At 42.4% G+C, this 21,299-nt stretch overlaps 2 protein-coding genes across 2 annotated transcripts; both read left to right on the forward strand.

Annotated features, from left to right (window-relative positions):
- The first annotated feature begins 4,569 nt into the window (after positions 1-4,569).
- Positions 4,570-5,517, forward strand: LOC129339643 (olfactory receptor 10C1-like). The gene has a single exon (XM_054994225.1). It carries the CDS (start codon positions 4,570-4,572, stop codon positions 5,515-5,517), a length of 948 nt encoding a protein of 315 aa, XP_054850200.1.
- A 6,527-nt stretch (positions 5,518-12,044) lies between these two features.
- LOC129339644 (olfactory receptor 5L1-like) lies at positions 12,045-12,989 on the forward strand. Its single transcript, XM_054994226.1, has one exon. It carries the CDS (start codon positions 12,045-12,047, stop codon positions 12,987-12,989), a length of 945 nt encoding a protein of 314 aa, XP_054850201.1.
- Positions 12,990-21,299: the final 8,310 nt, after the last annotated feature.

The following is a 21,299-nucleotide window of genomic DNA, read 5'->3' on the forward strand; positions in this document are numbered from 1 at the left end:
CAAGGGCTGATTGCAGCCTGCCGGGGTTTAAATTTCCCTCTCCCTGCTGCTGTGCAGAGCAGGAAGAGGGACATTTAAATCTCCCACTCAGCTGCTTGTCAGGGAAACCCCCGATAAGCAGCTGAGTGCAGCCTGCCAGGGTGAAATGCCCTTCTCTCTACTGCTGTATATCAATGATATCAATGAGACTCTGTCAGGTCCCCAATTTATGCCGCCTTCTCTCTCTGGGACAACAGAAGATTTCAGTTCTCCTTTATGCAGGTGACATGGTCCTAACCTCCCTGACCAAGATCGGCTTGAGGAGACTCTTAGATCAGTTAGGCCATTATTGTAACGTAGAAGCTCTCAATGTCAACTACACAAAGACAAAAGTAATGGTTTTCAGGAGAAAGCCAAAAATCTCCCGCTGGAGCATCCTTGGCAACCCAATCCAACAATGCAGCTCCTTTAAATATCTAGAGGAAACCTTTAAAGAGACTCTGAATTGGAAGATATATCTTGCATTGGTTAAATCCTCAGCCTCAAGGATTGTAGGGTCAATAATACATTTCTTTTATACAAAGGGGGGGGGGATCGACTGATAGATCCAGCACTGAAATTATTTAAGAGCAAGGTAGTCCCTCACCTGCTATGTGGAGCTGAAGTGTGGGGTTGGAAGGAAGACATTCTAATCAGTCTTGAGGTAATCCAAAACCAATTCTTGAGATGGATTTTGGCTTTACCCAAAGGCGCTCCTGCCGCCCTGATGAGGGCCGAAACAGGACTTCCCTCCCTTAGGGCGCAGGTACACCTTGCAGTTTTAAAATACTGGAAAAGGATCAAATTTTCCAGTTCTGACTCCTTAACTTGCTAATCAGTAAATTACTTACTATCCAAAGACCCCACATGCCCTGGCTTTCTATACACCATTTGCCAAAGGTATACCATCCCGGATGACCTGTTAGGGGTCTCAGCCAACAACCTCCCACTTAAGGAGTAGATCTACAAGTCAGATGCAGTGATGGATCGGCTATCAATATTAAAATCTAAGGCAGCTTCTTGGTATAAATTAATCAAATTTGACCATTTGTCTCATTACAACCTCAGTGTCTTTCACTGCTCTGCGCTTTCAGGTGATGCAAACAGCTCTTTGGGCAGGGCGTTATTCTCACACCCCTACGGAACATCGCACCTGCATTTGTGGATTACCTACAGTGGAGAACCTTTCCCACTACCTACTTTATTGTCCATTATATAGTGTATCCAGAGCTAAATTTTTGGCCAGAATTCTATCAGTGACAAACACATACTCTGAAATCGAGAAGATTGTGTTTTTGTTATCTGACACTGATAATCATGTGTCCTATAGAGTCTCTCAGTTTGCACTCGCAGCCAAAAGATAAGATCTAAGGAGGTACTGAATGAGGCTGTTTTGTGACTCCTGCGATAGTTTCGCATACTGTATTGTTTTAATTAATATTAGTAACTTATACAAACTGTGATAATGGATTTAATTGTTTATTAGTCGATGTTTGGTGAATTGTGACGGCCTATGGCTATAGACAATAAACTCGATTGATTGGTTGGTTGGTTGGTTGGTTGGTTGGTTGGTTGGTTGGTACTGCTGCACAGCAGCAGGGAGAGGAGCACTTCACCCCAACTCAGCCGCTTGTCAGGGGTTTCTTGACAGTCTCCCCCCTCACTGCAGCCGGCAAATTTCACAGTTCTAGGTTTGGGCTGGGCATTGTTGAGTCAATCAGTACATATAGAGATATGCACATATAGTTGCTCTCACATATATAATGATGGATTCAAGAATTTTATGAGTTTAAATACCTCACCTGAGTTCTATGAGTTCATGACTAAATGGAGCTGGGTTCCTTACCCTAAGTTCCCTGGAGGATGTTCTGTTCAGCAGATAAACATATTCTGGTGGTCTATTGCCCTAAAAGGTGTGCCTTGCCTCAACCAGGACCAGGGCCTTCTCAGTCCTGGCCCTCACCTGGTGGAAATCTCTATCTATGGAAACCTGGGCCCTGTAGGAATTATCCTTCCACCACACCTGTAAGACAGAGATGTTCTGCCAAGCATATGGTGGCTGAGGTGTGCAGTCTGTGGAACAGGCCTCCTGCCATGGGGGGGGGGGTGTACCACCATCCCATTTTGTTAATATCTAGCAATTAGCCTCCCAGACCCATCGTTTGTTGTTAATTTGGTGTAGAGGTTAAGAGCACGGGACTCTAATCTGGAGAGTCGGGTTTGATTCCCCACTCCTCCACTTGAAGCCAGATGGGTGACCTTGGGCTAGTCACGGCTTTCTGGAGCTCTATCAGCCCCACCCACCTCACAGGGTGTTTTGATGTGGGGATAATCATGACATACTTTGTAAACTGCTCTGAGTGGGCATTAAGTTGTCCTGAAGGGTGGTATATAAATCGAATGTTGTTGTTGTTATATGCATGCCGCTGCTATCTTGTAGAAATTGCTGCTTTTATTTATGTTTTTAGTTGGTTTTAAACTAAAGTTTTATACTGTTTCATATTTGTTGTACTCTGTTCTGAGCCTGCTTGTGGAGAGAGCAGACTAGAAATATAAACAACAATAACAACAACAACAACAACCTTAGAATCCTATACAAGGTTATACCCTTTAAGCCCACTGACTTCAATTGATTTGGAAAAGTATAACTTTGCTTACGAGTTTACCATTGATTAACTTGGTCATCAGTTCTGTTAGTATTTTTTTTCTTATGAGAAACACTTTTCTGGGTTATCTTCTCCTCACCAAGCTTCGAATGTAAATCTTATGAATGTTTATTCTTTCCAAATTTCCCATGGAGGGGGTGCAAAATCTGTTTTATGAGTCAGTTATAATTCTTAGTGATGGACCAAGCTGCGGAGAAAAGGACTGCTCCAGGGAGTCGTTTTTAAGACAGGATGAGAGAACAGGGGATATATCAAGATATGTAGCTGTCTTAGGGCCAAGCTACACATGACGAATGGCACTTGAACGGCAAGTGTATTTCTCCCTGTTCACTTGCCCTCCACTCAATCCACTTGCCGTTCAAGTGTCATTCGTCATGTGTAGCTTGGCCCTGAGTCTGTCTGTAGCAGTTGAAAAGTTAAAGAGTCCAGTAACATCTATAAAACTAACAAAATTTATGGTAGGGTATGAGTTTTCATAAGTCAACGCTCACTTCTTCAGATACCAGTATCTGGTGCTACTGGACTCTTGCTCTTTTCTCCTGGAACAGGGGATAGTACCACTCATCCACTAACCCCATGTTGGTACCACAATTGACAAACACATACATGATGAACTGCTTTACTTGGAACGAGTCTCCTCATGTATGTCAGGTCCCCCATCAGTACTTAGTTTTTCTCATGTTAGTTAATGCTATCTGATAGGTCCCAGATCCTCAATCAGCAGTTATCTTTAATGATGGCAAAGAATCGCGCATTTTCAGTGGTTTGATTCAAAGTTTATTACTTTAAATGGATTCTCTTTGTATTGATAAAAGTTATCCCCTCCCTTGAGGCTTTCCAGTAAAAACAGTAGAGAATTCATGGGCAGGAAGAATTGATTTTTTTAAAAAAATCAAATTGACAAGGAAAAATATCTTTTCTCCGGCACTTAACTTTTTACCATTCCAAAATATCACAAACAATTTCCAGTTCTGCCTAAATTATTAATTTTGGCAACCCCCTTTAACTTGAATAGACAATGTAATTTTACTCACATGTCCCACATTTGAACATTCTATTTAGATAATTTAGCTATTTCTGAAAGTTATCTATATTAAACATTTACCGACATCACCACAACACTAAGGGAGAAAAATTAACATTTCCTTAATTGTTGATAGAGACCCCTTTAAGTAAATGTGAGGGCAAATGTTAGGCTCCTGAGTTGTGTGAATTATTATTTTTTTAAAAAAATGGTAAATTTGCATATTCTGAATTCAATCTCGAAGCATCTTCTCACAGAACCACCGCCAACATTCAAAATTCTTTCCTATATGTCCAACATGCAGAATTATAACCACTGTATATTTTAAGTATTTTGTCAGGAGGTTATCATTTTGACAAATTCTTTATAAAAGTTCTCTTGTCAGCACAAGTAAGAGGTACATTCAAGTCAAGGAACTTTAGAGGAGGAAGGTGGTGGTGCTTGAAGTTCTCCCAGAATTAGAACTCATCTCTGGATTACAAAGATGAGTTCCCCCAGAGAAAATGGCTGTCTTTGAAGGTGGCATTTATGGCATTATATCCTGCTGAAGTCCATCCTCTTCCCAAACCCAATCTTTCCCAGGGCCAAGCTACACATGACGAATGACACTTGAATGGCAAGTGTATTTCTCCCTGTTCACTTGCCCTCCACTCAATCCACTTGCCGTTCAAGTGTCATTCGTCATGTGTAGCTTGGCCCCCAGTCTTCAGCCCCAGATGCCCAGGAAATTCCCCAGCTGAAGTTGGCAAACCAAGTTGCCTTGTCTGATCCGCACTAGAAAGGGAAAGTCCAGCTTGTTTTAGAGTTACTGTATTTCTCAATCGGTCAATGTTTCTCATTCTCTGCAGGAAGAAGCCGTGGATGGGTCCTCCTGACACTTTCAATGCTAGTACAGAGTTCATCTTGGTGGGACTCTCCAATGACCGCAAGACACAGATTCTACTCTTCGTGGTCATTCTCCTCATCTATATATTTACTCTTGTGGGGAATGCAGGGATTATCATGTTGGTACGGACAGACTCCCACCTCCACACCCCCATGTATTTCTTCCTTACACAACTCTCAAGTGTGGAGATCTGTTATGTCAACACCACCATCCCCCAGATACTTGCTCACCTTCTAGCAGGTCATGCAGGATTGTCTTTAATCTGTTGTGCATTGCAGATGTACACAGCTTTGGCCTTGGCTGCTGCTGAAGTACTTCTGCTTGGCGTCATGGCTTATGACCGTTACTTAGCCATCTGCCATCCCCTCATATATGCCACTGCTATGGGGAGTCAGCACCAATTTCAGCTTGCCTTAGCCTGCTGGATAGGTGGGTTTGGTGTTGCAATGGTATGTGTGAGCCTCACCTTTAGCCACCCCTTCTGTGGCCCTTGCTGCATCAACCATTTTATCTGTGAGATGCCAGTGGTGTTGAGGCTCGCATGTGATGACACCCGTATTACAGAAATCATCATTTTTGTGTTCGCAGCAATCGTCCTCTTCTGCCCTCTTTCAGCTACCTTGACTTCTTATGGACTCATTCTGTTTTCTTTGTTCCAAATGAGGTCAGCTAGTGGATTGCGCAAGGCCTTCTCTACATGTGGCTCCCATCTAGCAGTGGTCATAATCTTTTACGTCACGGCCATCTTTGTCTATATTGCACCACGGATAGGAGCATCTCCTGGGAATGACAAGCAGGCTGCTGTGTTTTATGTTGTGGTCACCCCACTTCTGAACCCTATCATATACACTCTGCGGAACAAGGACATTCATGCGGCGATGGCCAAAGTGCTACGAAAATGGGGCTTTGAGCAGAAAAGATGAGTGTTGACATTAGTCTGAGGGTACAAAAGTTGCAAGCATGAATAGTGTGAATGTGGTGCTGTAATTTTGGATGTTTGCACAGATAATCAAATCTTGCTATTGTTGACAGGGGCCTTGAGAATGGCCCTCTCTCTCAGCCTAATCAACTTTGAAGACAAGTGTTAAGATGTTTTCGATATTCAGAACCCTACACTTGGCTCTTCAGATCACTTTAGCTTTGGGATCACTGCACTGCATTTATGAGTCACATAAATCTGAAGAAAATCTGAGGAAGTCAACTGTGACTTATGATCCTACCACAAATTTTTAGTCCTGTAGGTGCTATTGGACTCTTGCTCTTTTATAGATGTTGGCAGTAACACACTCTAACAGACAAAATAGCATCAGGGACTATTTGATTGTTACATTTTAATTATATTTTATTTATTAACATGATTTGTAGTCTTCCTTGCTCACTGAGACTCAAGGCAGATTATATAGAGTAGGCCAATATGATTAATGGCTGAGATATTCAATATGGGCCCTTTTCACACTACTTACTGGGACCTCCAACAGCGCAGAACATTGCACGATGTCGCGCAAATCTCGCTCGATGTCACGCAAATCTTGTGCAATGTCACGCAAATCTCGTGCAAAAAACCGCGATTTTCCGCATTTGTAGCGCGATGTTCCATATCATTGCGAGTCCCGGTAAGCAGTGTGAAAAGGGCCATGGTATTGATGGCAGAAAGTTGGGGAAAAAAACAAGCAGAAATCTGATACAGAGGTGAAAGATAATGCTGAAACAAAACATAAACAACTTAACAAGACATTAAATGATGTGGAAACTGCCTAGAAGTAACATACTTACAGCAACAGACAGAACACAGTACCATAGTCTACAGTCTCTTCCCATCCCTTTACCAAAGCATCTCTCTGAAACATTTCCTTACAGCACAACCTTATTACCTCTTGAATAATATGGTTTTGCATAGTTTGTAGAAGGCCAACTGAGTGAGAGCTTTCCTGAGCTGTTCATGTAGGCCATTCCATAAGATGCTGGGATTGTCACAGGTTAGGGATCACCCACACTCACTTTTTTCACCCTGCCACTGTTTCCCGTGCCAGCAGGGGAAAAGGTGGGGAATGGGCTTTGCAGGGGCACTCCCAGGGCTGGCACGATGACATCACTGTAGTCAATGTGCCACCCCAAGAGCACGAATGCAGTTCACAGCCCCCAAATCGTCCCGCTGCAAAGCATATGCGCCCTCTACTGCCTTGACCGATGATGGCATTTCCTGATATTATCGTGCTTCACAAGCACGCAAGGAGCATGCTGGGAACAAGAATACAGTAAGTGCCGAGTCCCGACTGAAGGGTGAGGTACCTGGAAACTCTACCACAGAGAATCCAAATGGTTATCTCCTTTCTTTGATCCTCACAATAACTCTAAGAGGTAGGTCAGGTTAAAACAGAATGATCTAAGGAAAATTATTCTTTATTTATTTTATATTAAAAAATTCTTTGTTTCCTTTCCACCCGAATTGAGTCCCCAAGGCAGGGGACGTCAAAACAGTAAAACATTTTAACATGAATACAGCATTTAAAGTATAAATAAAATAAACAATTCAATAAAACCATATAAACATACAAACACACATAAAAATAAAGCCAGGGACAAGTGCCAATAAATGTTTTAAGTGATACACCACACAAGTGATACACTGCTGGTTTTAAGTGATACACTGCTGGTGAAGACAATAGAGGGAGCTAGCGAGCTTCATGGATGAGTGGGGGGAAAAATCTGGACCTTGTCTCAGGCCAGAAGCTGGAGAAATATGAAGCTGTTGTGTCCACTGGAATGCCCAGCTCTCTATTGTGCTGGGTTACAAATAAAATAAAATAATTGATTGAAAATAGTGTGTGAATCCCTACAAATCGCAGAATATCTGTATTGGCTAATAACGTGGTAGAATCCTGAGTGGAGTAAACCAATGGTGACATTGCACGTGGTATGAGTGGGGCTCAAATCTAAGCCTGTGGCAGTGTTTCCATTTGACTTGGCCAGACGTGCAGGTCCAGGACTAGATGCCAGTCATGTTTTGCTCAAGGCTCAAGTCCCCAGTCAGGGCAAGTCTTGTTGAGACTGGAGCCAACAGTGGTGAAGCATACAGCTCCTTGCATGGCATGACCCACAGCACCTGAACCGTGCCAGAAAATGATGTCCTTCTCTGGCAAGATGGGTGGGTACCGGAGTGCGTGCATGCTTTGTACACACAGCCCTCACCCCTTGGTTTGGCCCCTTGGGGACCTGGCAATCCTGTCTCAGTGAGGTATAACTCCAAAGCAGCCATTTTCTCCAGAGGAATGGCTTGCTGTGGCCTGGAGGTCATCTGTAATACTTGGAGATCTTCAACCCCCACCTAGGGAAACAGTAAGTAAAAGGCAGGGGGAGGGGTGTAGGTAGGGGAGAAGAGTAACAAGGAATGGTGGGTGGGTGGCTGGGAAGGTTGCTGGGATGGGGGAAGGGTAACAGGGAAAGGTTGGGGGGAAAGGGGATTGCAGGGACTGGGGGGAGAGAAAAGTGGGGAGGAGAGAAAAGGCAGGAAAAATGGGATTCCGCTTCCTTGCAAGTTTCCCGTTCCATTTCCAAGTCCAGCATGCTCAGTGTATAGGGTTGCCAATTCTGGGATGGGAAATTGCTGGAGATTTGGGGGCAGAACACGGAGAGGGTGGGATTTGGGAATGGGCCTCAGCAGGGTATAATGCCATATTCTATTACTCCTCAGGTGAACAATATGTTCCTGCAGCAGTTAAAACATTCTGCACTAATGTTCCTGGGCAGTTGCTGTGCGTCGTATGGGTATGGATCAGTGTGGCAATGGATAATATTGATGCCCTGTTATTAAGGTTCCTTAACAATATCTTGGGAACTCCAAGATGTGTGTTAGGAATAGCTTTGAGAGCCAAGATTGGGGAGATATCTTAAGAAGCAAAGGCTTGGTGGAGAGCATTTAACTTAAAAATTAGGAGATATAGGTTTAACCTACACCTTTAGCCGCTATTTTCATTCTTCAGCATCAAGTGCTTCAGACCCAAGAGGCTAAGTTAACAAGAAAAATATTAATGATCTAAGAGAAAGCTCCAAGGGAATTGAACCAGTCCTTGTGGAGAAAGTCCATGGCTTTTATGATTTTTTTGAGTCCAAAAACCTTGGAGATGAGCAGAATCACATACTATGCTATCCCTTTTCTAAAGCTGAGTCCAAAAACCTTGGAGATGAGCAGAATCACATACTATGCTATCCCTTTTCTAAAGCTGAGTCCAAAAACCTTGGAGATGAGCAGAATCACATACTATGCTATCCCTTTTCTAAAGCTGAGAAGAATCAGAAAGCTGAACAAGTCTGTGTGTATTAATTCTCATCTAAAAGGGAGTTAACTATTGACTTGAGGAGAAATTCTCAAGGTGGCCGAGAATTTGAAATCCAGACTACATAACTTGCATTCATCTCCAAGCTTCCAGGCATTTCTGAGACAAGGACTGACATCTTCTTGAAGCCCTGGAAAGAGGCTGTAAGTCTAAGAGTACATAATCAGGTAGAGGGACCATTTTTCTGACTTCATATAAAGCAACTTCCCTCCCAGTGTTAGAGAAAGATAGAATAAGTTTTGGCCTACTGACTGAATCTCTTACTGGTATCAGTAGCAAATTAAGCCATCTGCTCCTCCTAACCAGGTATGTATAGAATCTATATATTTTGGCAAATATGTCTGTCTGTGGATCATGGAGAGGAACTGCTACTAAGGATAGACAATACTGGGTTTGGAGGACCATTGGCCTCACTCAGTAAAAGACTGGTTCAGTGTTGATATCTCTCTGTCTACAAGTCACGGATGAAACACTGATATCCTTTATCTTTACTAGAAGATAATATTCAACTTGACCAGTGATCGTAAGAAATAAATGTAAATGAGTGACTGAGACTTCAGGGAAATCAGCACACCCACCTGAGCAAGAGTATAGATTTAGCTTTTGGGGAGAGCAATAGTGGCTCAAGTATAGACCCTGCTTTGTATGGAGCTGATCTGATTTCCATTTCCAATTATCTCTTTAAATAATCTCGGGTATGAGATGCTGAGAAAGATCTTTCTAAGGGCCAAACTACACATGACGAATGACACTTGAACGGCAAGTGTATTTCTCCCTGTTCACTTGCCCTCCACTCAATCCACTTGCTGTTCAAGTGTCATTCGTCATGTGTAGCTTGGCCCTTAGTCACAAATCCTGCAAAGATGCCTCTGCTTAGAGCTAGATAATTGAGCTAGATAAATGAATATTCTCTCAATATTGAGCAAAATGGCTGTATAAGACATCTTCATACATATCCCTGAAGTCACCGATAGTCGAACCAATTTCTGTACAGGTTTTCCTCAGGTTCCCTTGAAAAGGTGACTGAAACTCACACAGCTACAGGGCAGAAGCCAGTGGCATGAGAAACTCCATTCTCACTGTTGAAGATCATCAGAGAGAACCTCAAAGCTATGGCTGAGAGGGAGGATTGTTTATTCCTCTACTATTTCCTTTCCCCCTTCTCTGAAAGCCCCTAAAGCCTCTCCCATTTTCCTGAAAGACCAGGACCACAGTCCTGGAGCAGTCCAGGTAGAAACATTTTCCTCAGAGAAAAATGCAAAAAAAAAATCACGCAAAAAACTGACATAACTGAGAACTGAGGACATGCTGCAATTGACTGGAAAAGTGCTAAATGCTAGAAAACGAAAACAGTAACGATGACATACATCAGACATTATGTCAGTCATAGAATTGCTTAGGCTCTGTTTCACCATTTCTTCTGCTCTGCATTGGATTTCTGCTGGTTTTAAAATCTTTGGAAATGTGTATGTATTACATTTTTATGGAAATATTTTTGATATTGACTGTATTGACTCACACTGTGTAACCTGCCTTGAGTATCCCATGAGAAAGGTAGATGTAACATAAATAATGTAAATAAATACATAAAATAAGCAGTTGACTGACATTGGATAGAACTGTTGAACTCCGATGTTACTGGAATTGATCTTGAGACCTGGGGGAATTAGCAGCAAGGAGAAGGCTATGCGAGAGGGGTAACAAGTGAGATCCTCCACCAATTTTTACGGAGTCCCCTCCCCAAGAAAAATGATGAGACAGATGTTTTTCAAATAAAGAGTAGTTTTTATTTAAAGGGGAAGACTCACTCACACACACACAAGAGGCAAATAAACGGTTTATACAAGCATACAAGAGTCCTGGGAACTTAGCCAGAGGTTGGAATAGAGTGTGGGATTCAGGAAATAATTACCAGTCAGTGGAGTAAAGTAGTCCATGGAGGAAGAAGGCTTCAAACAGCCAGCATTCTCAACCAGGAGAGTCTCAGGGATTCTGAGGGCACTACGCTTGGGACCAATAAGCATGTACAATATGACTGGGACAGAGCCAGAGTAATTATAGGGCAAGCTGTGCCCTAGGGCTGGAGAATGACTTCAGCCAGTAAGACAAAAGACCCTAATGGTCATCTTCTGGGAAAGACAAAGGTTTGAGTACCTTGACTGTTACTGCCGGGGTGTAACAAAAGACTTAGATCAATGGTTCCCAGTGTGTTACAAAGAAACTGCAATTAATTAAATGTTCCCAGAGCTCCTTCATGAATTTGGAGTTTTGATTAAATGTTCCCAGGAAGAGTTTCAAACTTATCAGAGGTGATTGATTGCCCTCAATTGCCAGACAGGATCTAATCAATGGGAAGAGGGGAGTTTGGAATGTTCAGGGAGGGGTGACTCACAAGTGCCTTTCTTGTCAAAGAGAGCACATCTGCAGCTTTGGAGGGCAGGAACTAATCATGTTTCTCTCTCTGGAGTGAGGATCATGTAAATGTAAATCAGTTGCAAAAGTTATGAAAGAGGTGGAGTGCACAATCCAGGCTGGGTGTGACCCCTTCCCTCCATTGCTGAATCTGAATGGAATGCAGATTCTGGTAATGAGATAACCATACAGAGTCTCTATTCAATCCAAGTCTGATTGAGTCAAATTTACATATGAATTCCATTTTTTAAAATTTTGTTTTTCAAATGTTTCTGTTCAGCTATGGGGACCTTTAAGTCCTTGGTGGATTGAAATGTTTTCCTACTGGATTTTGGATATTGCCATTTTTGATGTCAGATTTGCTCTTTTGCTCAGAGGTTGGCTGGTTTGTCTTATGTACAGAGCAGACGGGCATTGTTGGCACATGAGGGCATATATCACGTTGGAGGATGAGGTGCTACTGGACTCTTTACTATTTTGCTTCTACTCTTTAGACTCAGATAAGGATTCTGAGTTAAATGGGGTAGTTTGTGTTCACTTATTTTTATTTATTAGAATATTTATATCCTTCCTTTCCACATAGTTCAAGATGGCTTACAAAACAATTTAAACATCTCCAAATTAAAGAAAGAAAAGCCTGGCTTGCCCCTGTTCCTACTGATCTGTTTCTCAATATTTCTCTTTTTTTCAGGGAAAAGTTCTGAATGGCACCAGAAAACTTTACCTTTATTAAAGAGATAATTTTGGTGGGACTCTCCAATGACCGTGAGACACAGATTTTGCTCTTTGTACTGATCCTCCTCATCTACTCATTTACCCTTGTGGGGAACCTTGGAATCATCATGCTAGTAGTGGCGGACTCCCACCTCCACACGCCCATGTATTTCTTCCTCGCACACCTCTCAAGCATGGAAATCTGTTATGTCTCCAGCACCATACCCCAGATGCTGGCTCACCTTTTCACAGGTCATGCGGCATTGTCTTTAATCCATTGTGCATTACAGATGTATATAGCTTTGTCATTGGCTTCTGCTGAAGCACTTCTGTTGGGCGTCATGGCCTACGATCGCTACATAGCCATCTGCCATCCCCTGACCTATGCCACTTCCATGGGAAGATGGCGCCAGTTACAACTTGCCTCAGCCTGCTGGGTATGTGGCTTTTTGGGTTCTGTAATATGTGTGTTCCTCACCTTTAGCCACCCCTTCTGTGGCTCTGGCCTCATCAACCATTTTATCTGTGAACTGCCAATGATGTTGAAAGTTGCATGTGATGACACCCACATCACAGAAATCATCATTTTTTTGCTTGCAGCAACAGTCCTCCTTGGACCGCTTTCCATTATCTTGGCGTCCTACGGGCTCATTCTTTTCTCCGTATCCCAAATGCGGTCAGCTAGGGGATTGCACAAGGCATTCTCTACATGTGGTTCCCACTTAGCAGTGGTCACTTTGTTCTATGGCACCACCATTTTTATATATATTGTACCCCACTCAGGAACATCTCCTGATAATGAAAAGAAAATTACCATGTTTTATGTTGTGGTCACCCCATTTTTGAACCCTATCATTTACACTCTGAGGAACAAGGATATCCATGAGGCGCTGGCCAAGGTAGTGCGAAGATTGGGCTTTGAACAGAAAAATTAAGCATTGTCGCTGATTAAGAGGGTTCCTCATTTGCCAATAATCGACACTTTGAATGAGGTTTTTGAGGGCTGGGCACCAGCACTGATGATTATATTTCTGCTGTACCTGGATGCTGATGAGTGGTTCTGGAGATGATACCATCTGCCTAAATAACATTCCAATGGAAAGAAAAACCTTGGGTTACTTAATATCACAATAGATATTACTGTATGTGACAGATACTAAATAAGGTATTGGATGGTGCACACGACTTAAAGTTATCCCCTCTGCTCTTTTGGAGGGGAGATATGCTCAAATTCCATAAGTAAATGGTCTCTGCCCTTGTCAGTCTGGACTGGTAGAGACAATTGAGCGAATTCTTTTATTTTGCCAATTTTATCAAGAGACCCAAACAAATACATTGCACCAATTATCGTCACCTATCCAGGAAGATCTAGTTAATTTTAATCTGTTATCCTTTTAGCTGATTCCTGTAACAAAATCACTGCTGAGGTAGCAAGATTCTGCACCCTGACTAGTTTAATCAGACAGACTATCACAACTTCCTTTAAGAAATTTTTACAATATTTTAACAATTTTATTCATTTAAATATATTGTTCCGTTTCCTAGATATGCTTAGATATGTAATCAATGTATTTGTTATATATTATTGTATATGCTGACTCAAATTCTGATCCTAGTTCGTAATAATAAACTGTTAAGATATTGGATGTATATGTTATATATTACTTTGAGATTCCTGCTATATAAATGAAAGTGGGTTTGAGAGCAGAGCTATGTATTATATCTGCCCTTGTCAGAGGAAAGTTGTTGAGAGATTAAAATCAGGGAAAGACATGTAGGTCCACAGGGAGAGAAAATCCAATTGCATTTTATTTGTGCCAAACAAAATACCAGTAAATGGAGAGCAGAAGAGATTGAGCATCAGAGAACTCTTCATCAGGCTTGATATAAACTACAGAAGGGGAAGAGGTGATGAGAAGGAGAACATGATGTTTGGGGATAGACTGGAAGAGTCCAAAGTCCACAGAGAGGATCTTCCTTAAAATGGAGATTGAGCAATTGTGCACGTTTCATTAGACACCAGGGTATTTGATATGAAACTCAATGCCAAATGCACCAGAAGTTCATGGATGAAGAAAAATGAATGAGCTCTGAAATGGTAACAGGCAGCAGTTCATCAGCCCCCTTTCTATCACTTTCTAGAACACACAAGGCTGAGAGCAGCAGGAAAATATGGTAGTCCAGAGTGATGCAGAATTGTTTTAAATGATGAACATGGTAGCAAGTCAATGAAAGCCACATTCAAAAATGATAGTAGTTAGATCCTTTATAAACCAAGACCTATTCGAAGATCATCTTTTTTTTCAGATGTTGAATATTGAATGTCTATCAGTGCAAACCTATGCAGAGTTTTCAACATATTTAATTCTCAACTGACCAGATCTGAGGATATTTTAATCTGTAGACTGGAGCTGTGAATGGAAAAAAACCAGATCTTTCTGCAAACCTGAAAAAATGCCCAGGTTTGCAAAAGAATCTGAGTACATGCACGCATGCATACATACATACATACATATATGTAAGTATATATATGTATATGGGTGGGGAGGGTGTTTAAAAAAACCCCAAAATGATAAAAGGAGAATCTGTAGCTTTAAGCTATAGATGCCTTCAACGGATACTGCTAGGCAACCTCAATCTTGCCCGCATTCTGGGCCTGGTGTGTGTCCATTAAGGGTGGGATGGGGGCAAGGCTCTTTCTGGGGCTATTTTGGCCTTTGAGTGAAAACACATCATGGCCAAGCCCAGCAGCAACCACTGGTGACTTGCTATCATATGACTTGCATTACTTATCCAGGCCTGGCTGCTTGCTGCTATTCAACAGCAGACACACATTAAAGTCTGTATTGTGTAGTGTTTAGAGGTGGGCATGAACTGAAATATGAGCCAAATCCATTATGAACCGAGCCACTTCGTGGTTTGCGAACCAGCCATTCATCAGAGCCCATTTCTGATGAACAGTGATGAACTTTAGGCTGGTTCGTTTGGTTCTTTTTTCAGTTTGAGCAGGGTGTTTAAACGCTTTGGTATGCTTGGTAAAGATTCAGGAATCTTTACAGAGCACACCAAAGCTCAAAGCAGCACTTTTCTTGCTGTTTGCAAAGACAAGAAAAAGATTGTTTTTAAACACCAGATGCTTTTCAGCTGATAGGGGATCCCCCATCAGAAGAAAAAACTGCCGGCTTTTGCAGGGCAAGAAAAGTGTTGTGCTTTCAAACACCCGCCACTTTTTTCAGTTGAGGGGAGGGAGAGGAGGGCATTTGAAAGCAGCTTTTTTCAGCTGATGGGAGGGAAATCCCCCTCCTGTCTGCTGAAAAAACTGCTGGGGTTTGAAAGCAGCAAAACTTTTGCACAGCAAGAAAAGTATTGCTGCTTTCAAATGCCCACCACTTTTTCACTCCTCAGGTGAAAAAAGTGGCTAGCATTTGAAAGCAGCTTTTTTCAGCTGATGGGAGCTTCTTTCAAAGCCAGAGGGGTTAGCTGTGTTAGTCTGTAGCTGCAAAATAGTAAAGAGTCCAATAGCACCTTGTAAAGCCGGCAGCTTTTTCCAGCTGATGGGGGATCCCTCTCCCATCAGCTGAAAAGTGGCGGGCATTTGAAAGCAACACTTTTCTTGCCACTTGCAGCCACAAGCAGCAAGAAAAGTGTTGCTTTCAAACTTCCCACCCTGCTTTTTCCACTCAATTGGAGGGGGAGGGGGAAGGGGAGGGGTGCACCCTCCTTCCCTCCCATTGGGTGAAAACAGCAGCTGGGCAGGAAGTTTGAAACCTTTCTTTGTATTTGCAAATGCAAAGAGCTAGAAAAGTGCTGCAGCTGCTGCTGCTTTGCCAGCTCCAAAAGTGTCGAACCATGAACCGAATGAACCAGTTTGCGAATTGGGCAAATTCATGGTGGATCGTGGTTCATGGTTCATCGCTTTTCACGAACCACGAACTGCCATTTTCCTGGTTCATGCCTATCTCTAATAGTGTTTAGAGTTTTAGACTTGTTTTAGATACTCTCTGCTGCTGGAGGGATAAGGCCTATTATTTGTATGGACTATGGTGGAGGAGAAATAAATGTGGGCATGAAATTTCTCAAGTTAATAGTCCCATCTTAAGTATGAATGTAACTTACCACTTCTGGTAATTGGGAAATTGATGGTCCAATAGGTGAATGAAATGGGGCCAATCAATAGATGAGACAAAGTAATTGGAAGATCCCTTTGGCTATCCTTCATCTCTTTGTCACTCTTTCCCCAGCCCTGTCCTTCTGGTAGAACAATGTCTGCATAACACTAGTTAGATTCCCCTGTAGAAACCTCAGTTATGACATTATGCTCTTCAAACTCAAGAAGTGGAGGTGAGAAAGAAACTTCTAATGATCTAGAAGAAAGCACTGAAGGAACGGATGAAGTTCCCATGGAGATAGCCTACAATGTTATCCAACATGCTGTCAGTGTTGTAGCACTGAGAGTAATTAGGAAGGAGAGTAATTAGGAAGATGAATGAACCAGGATGTGGTTCAATGGCAAAGCCTTTCAATAGTGCCAGGAAGATTTAGGTACTTCTCAAGTTAGGAATGGGAATCCAGAGTCCATATTTTTGATGCAAATCAGAGATCCCTGCCATTTTCAGTTCAAGGAAGGACATCTATTTGAGGCCTTGGGTAGCTGCAAGGTAGAGTACTGGGCTAGAGGGACTGTTTCTGAGTTCTTCTGGAAGGATCATTTAATATACAGGATCCACATGTTTTGGCAGTGTGTGCATGTGTATCTGAAAACTGAAATGTATTCTGGAGGATCTTCAGGAACTTCATAGCTGGTGAATCCTACCTCCTTTTGTTCTTATACTGGAGGAACAAGCCATCAGGATTTAAGGTACTGAGATCTTGCAACTAGTAAATCTTAATCCTTGTGAAAGCTTAATCTTTGAGTCTCTCTACACAAAACATCTTACACAGGAATGCTCTAGTGACTTACTTTCTGTGTGGTCTTATATTCAAGTGTACTCTGTCTCCCAAGTAGTGCATGTGTATCCATGATGGGAGAACAAGTGTAAGATCCTTCTCATTTATGGACCAAGCAGGTGATTCCAGTTTCAGTGCCTGACATCTTCATTTAATAGAAGCTCAGCTATTACATGTTAGGAAAGATGTTTCCTAGCCTACCATATCAGAGAGATACCTCTACTCCGAGTATACAATACTGATATCAATGAATCAATAATATTGAGGTAGGTGGCTATAATCTACCATAATCTAGGGCGACTTCATACATTCCCCTGAAGGCACTGATAGAGGAATGAATTTTTGGTTTAGAAAACTGACTAGATCCCATTCAGCTATTGGGACAGGATCCAGTGGCACAAAAAAGTCCATTGTGATTGTTGAAGGTCATCAGAGACAAGCTCAAAGGTAAGATTTGGAAGACAAGTTGTGGGGGAAAGACACCTGGTTAAGCTTAGCATTTTGGAAGTGTTTATAATGAATTCTAAAATTCGGTGAGCTATTTTTTCTATTTATTAAACTGTATTTTATATACTTTTAAAAATAAGATGCTGGACAACCCTCCAATTGCTTCAAATGTGTGCTGGCTGAGTAATAAAAAAGAAGAATGTTGATGGTGTAAGTTGATTTACCTCTACAAGCTTGGCCTCTTACCACCCATAGGTAATAATTGCTACGTATTTCCTAAGAGTGGTTAGCCTAACCTCCCAATCCAAGCCTGTTTGATCAGCTCTGTATTTTCAGACCCTTTAAACTTTGAAGGACCATTATATTCTATGGTGGCAGACCTGATCTCCCATAGAAAATAAAAGCACTTCAAAATTTAAAGGAAGGAGAGCCAACCCACCCCACCCCATCAGCAAACACCTCTTTGACAGACCTGCTACCTCTTACCCCTTTGGCTCGTGGCCCCTGAAACCCAAAGCACTCCCCAAATTTCAGGAAATAAATTTACATTAATTCCAGAATTTAGGAACATTTGGGGTCATTTTTGGATACTGCTGAGCCAACTTGGAAAGGATAATTTCTGGTTTACTTTGGGTTTGGGTATATCCAAGCGCACACCTCAACTCACTGCAGTAGTTCTCTTCCCAGCTTGGTCTGTTAGTGACACTTTGAATTGCTTGATATGAAAGGAGGGCTTCCTGATCTTTGCTAGAAATATGGGAGACACAACCACGGAATGTATCTTTGGGACTTGCATTCCAGTTGAGTGCCGATAGGGAAGGCAAACAAGAAATGTGTTAAACGTTAAAAGTATCCCTTAAAGTATCAGGTAAATGGTGATGCAGAAGACCTGAATCTGTGGCCCTGGAGAGGAGGGTTACCACTGTACAGGTTGGGGGTGGAGATCTCCTCAAATTACAACTGATCTCCAGGTCGCAGAAATCAGTTCACCTGAAGAGAATTGTTGCCTTGGAAAGTGGATTCTATGGCATTATAGCCATATGAGGGCCCTGCCTTCCCTAAACCCCATACTCTTGAGTTGCCACCTCCAAAATCTCCAGGAATTTCTCAACCTGGACCTGGTAACCCTACCTGGAGAGGTGCGGCCAGTCTGAATAGGTAATACTGAACTTGATGGACTAACAGTCTGATCCAGTGTATGGCAACTTCATGTGTTACGGGTCACATTCTTGCACTGCTTTTCACAGGAACAAATGGCTTCACATATAATGGGCCTTCCCATGGCTGGTTAGTAGCAATGCAATTAAGGGAGACATCTGAGAGATCTCAGTCCTGAATCAGCTGTTGTCTCTAGGTATGCAGGTTTTTTTTTTTTTGCATATAAAATTTAGAAGAAATGTCAGTATTGAAACCAGTTCTTAGGTATAAACTCCGCTTTTAATCTGACCTGCTATTTAGATAGATTATTGTTCCCAGGGTATACTGACAATTCAGAATAATCTTCTAATGACTGTAAGTAAGGAGATAAGAGCTCAAGGGGACAGGATGAGATGAGGTTTTAAAGTTTGGAAAAGTTTGCTTTAAAAGCAAACAGTTTGCACTCAGCTGGGAATTCTCTTGCCTCTAAAGAGCCTGTCTGCAAATTATGGTAGCCGACTGTTTCCTTGCTGTGTTTCCTTATAAGCACTCGAGAATCAGAATTTGGAGCTCACTGTCCTATTAGGATTCTTGGAAAAGTCAGCAAGGGTGATGTGCTTCTCAGAAGAGAAATACATTTCTGGGTTTACCGGGGGCCAAGCTAGACATGACATAGAAACATAGAGCAGGAAGTAAAAGTAACTCCAAAGATCATCTAGTCCAACCCCCTGCACAATGCAGGAAATTCAAAGCTTCCCCCCCCTCCCCATCCTAGTGATTCCAATTCTATGCCCAGAGGAAGGCAAAAAAACCTCCAGGATCTCTGGCCAATCTAGTCTTGAGGAAAATTCCATCCTGACCCAGAAGTGGCAATCAGCATTACCTGGGAAATATAAGAAAGGGCCATGAGACACTAGCACCAGCTCATCCGTTCCCTCCCTCTCCCAATATGCGTACATTCATGTTGAGTCATAGAATCATCATTGCTGTCATGTAGCCATCTAGTTCCTTCTTAAAATCTGCCAAAGAAGGAGAGCCCACTTTTCCTGAGGAAGCCTGTTCCACTGAGGAACCATTCAATTGCTGTTTCCGCACGTCTTACCTGGTGCGGAACATTGCATGAAAGACCCGGAAGACACCGTCTTCTTATGTGAAATTGCACCAGGAAGACGCTGTTATCTGGGAGTTTTGCACGAAATCACACGAAATCTCACAAAACTCCCAGATAACAGTGTCTTCCTGGTGTGATTTCTTGCGAGAAGATGGTGTCTTCCGGGTCTTTTGCGTGATGTTCCTCAGGAAGGTAAGATGTGTGGAAACGGCCTAACTGTCAGGAAGTTTTTTCTAATGTTTAGCCAAAAACTCTTCTGCTTTAATTTTAACCCGTTGTTTCTGGTCCAACCCGCGGGGGCAACGGAAAACAACTCTGCTCCATCCTCTATGTGAAAGCCCTTCAAATACTTAATACTTGAGGAGGGCTATCATATCCTACCCTGTGCGTATTTACCTATGAGTTAGCCTTACTGAAGACAGTGAGACTTACTTATGGGGAGTATGAGCTGAAGATGGGCATTGCTGGTGCCTGGTGACCCATGAGACCCATCATGAGTGTGCCATTGTCTTGAGAATGGAGGTGAAAGCAGGAGGAAAGCAGTGGTGGAGGGCTAAGGGACAATCCCTCTCCTTCCGCTCAATGTTAAAAAAACCCTACAAATCAATTTAAAATAGTGTTAGTAGACATGGGCATAAATCCTGCCCTATTGTTCTGGAGAACGATCACTGTTTTTTTATGGGTACTTATTGTTAGGAGAATGGATGCTTATTGGATATTATCCCTAGATAACCCACCCAGAGTCCTAAAAATGGAGCAGTGGACACAGAGCATTTATTCATGAATTTTGCAACAGTTGACACAAACAACACATCAGGAGATGCTACAATCAATTGGAAGATTATTAAATATTATAAAATTATAGACATTGAACAAGCATAAAAATACCAAATTAACTATGTCAGAACAGCTGAACTCAGAGTTGGGGCAAAAGAATGCTATAGCTTCTCTTCTTGCAAGGTGACAAACAGGTGTTGCTGGGGATCTCCCTATATGGACAGCAGATATAAACTGCAGTGCCAGTCAATGTGCACATGGTGTAGGACTAGAGTTTTAATTGATTTATTTTTTAAGTATCCATGGTGACTATTAGGAATTTGGCAAGAGTAAAAATGACTGATTTAAAACATGAAAGTTGAAGGACAGATGCCTCTCTCAGTACAAAATGCAGTGGCGCGTGTTATTACGAGAGTGCCAAATAAGGCGCATATAACACCGATCTTACACGAGCTGCATTGGTTGCCAGTGGAGTACCGGATCAGATTCAAGGTTCTAGTGTAGATCTATAAGGCCCTGTGTGGACAGGGACCAGCGTATCTATGGTACTGTCTCTCCCCATATATTCCCCGGAGGACATTCTGATCAGGGGACAAACAGCTATTGGTGGTCCCTGGCCCCAAGGAGGCCCGCCTAGCCTTGACTAGAACCAGGGCCTTTTCAGTCCTGGCTCCCACCTGGTGGAACGCTCAGTCTGCTGAAATCGGGGCCCGGCAGGACATACCATCCTTCCGCTGGGTCTGCAAGACAGATTTGTTCCGCCAGGCATATGGCTGAGGCTGGGCCTCAGCCAGCCTGAAAAAAGGGGTGTATAAAATCTTAACCC

This window comes from Eublepharis macularius, chromosome 12 (assembly GCF_028583425.1).
Source record: "Eublepharis macularius isolate TG4126 chromosome 12, MPM_Emac_v1.0, whole genome shotgun sequence".
In the NCBI taxonomy this organism is placed as follows: domain Eukaryota; kingdom Metazoa; phylum Chordata; class Lepidosauria; order Squamata; family Eublepharidae; genus Eublepharis; species Eublepharis macularius.

Excerpts from the sequence above, each read along its gene's own strand:
- LOC129339643 (XM_054994225.1), top strand. The coding sequence starts at position 4,570 with ATGGGTCCTCCTGACACTTTCAATGCTAGTACAGAGTTCATCTTGGTG.
- LOC129339644 (XM_054994226.1), top strand. The coding sequence starts at position 12,045 with ATGGCACCAGAAAACTTTACCTTTATTAAAGAGATAATTTTGGTGGGA.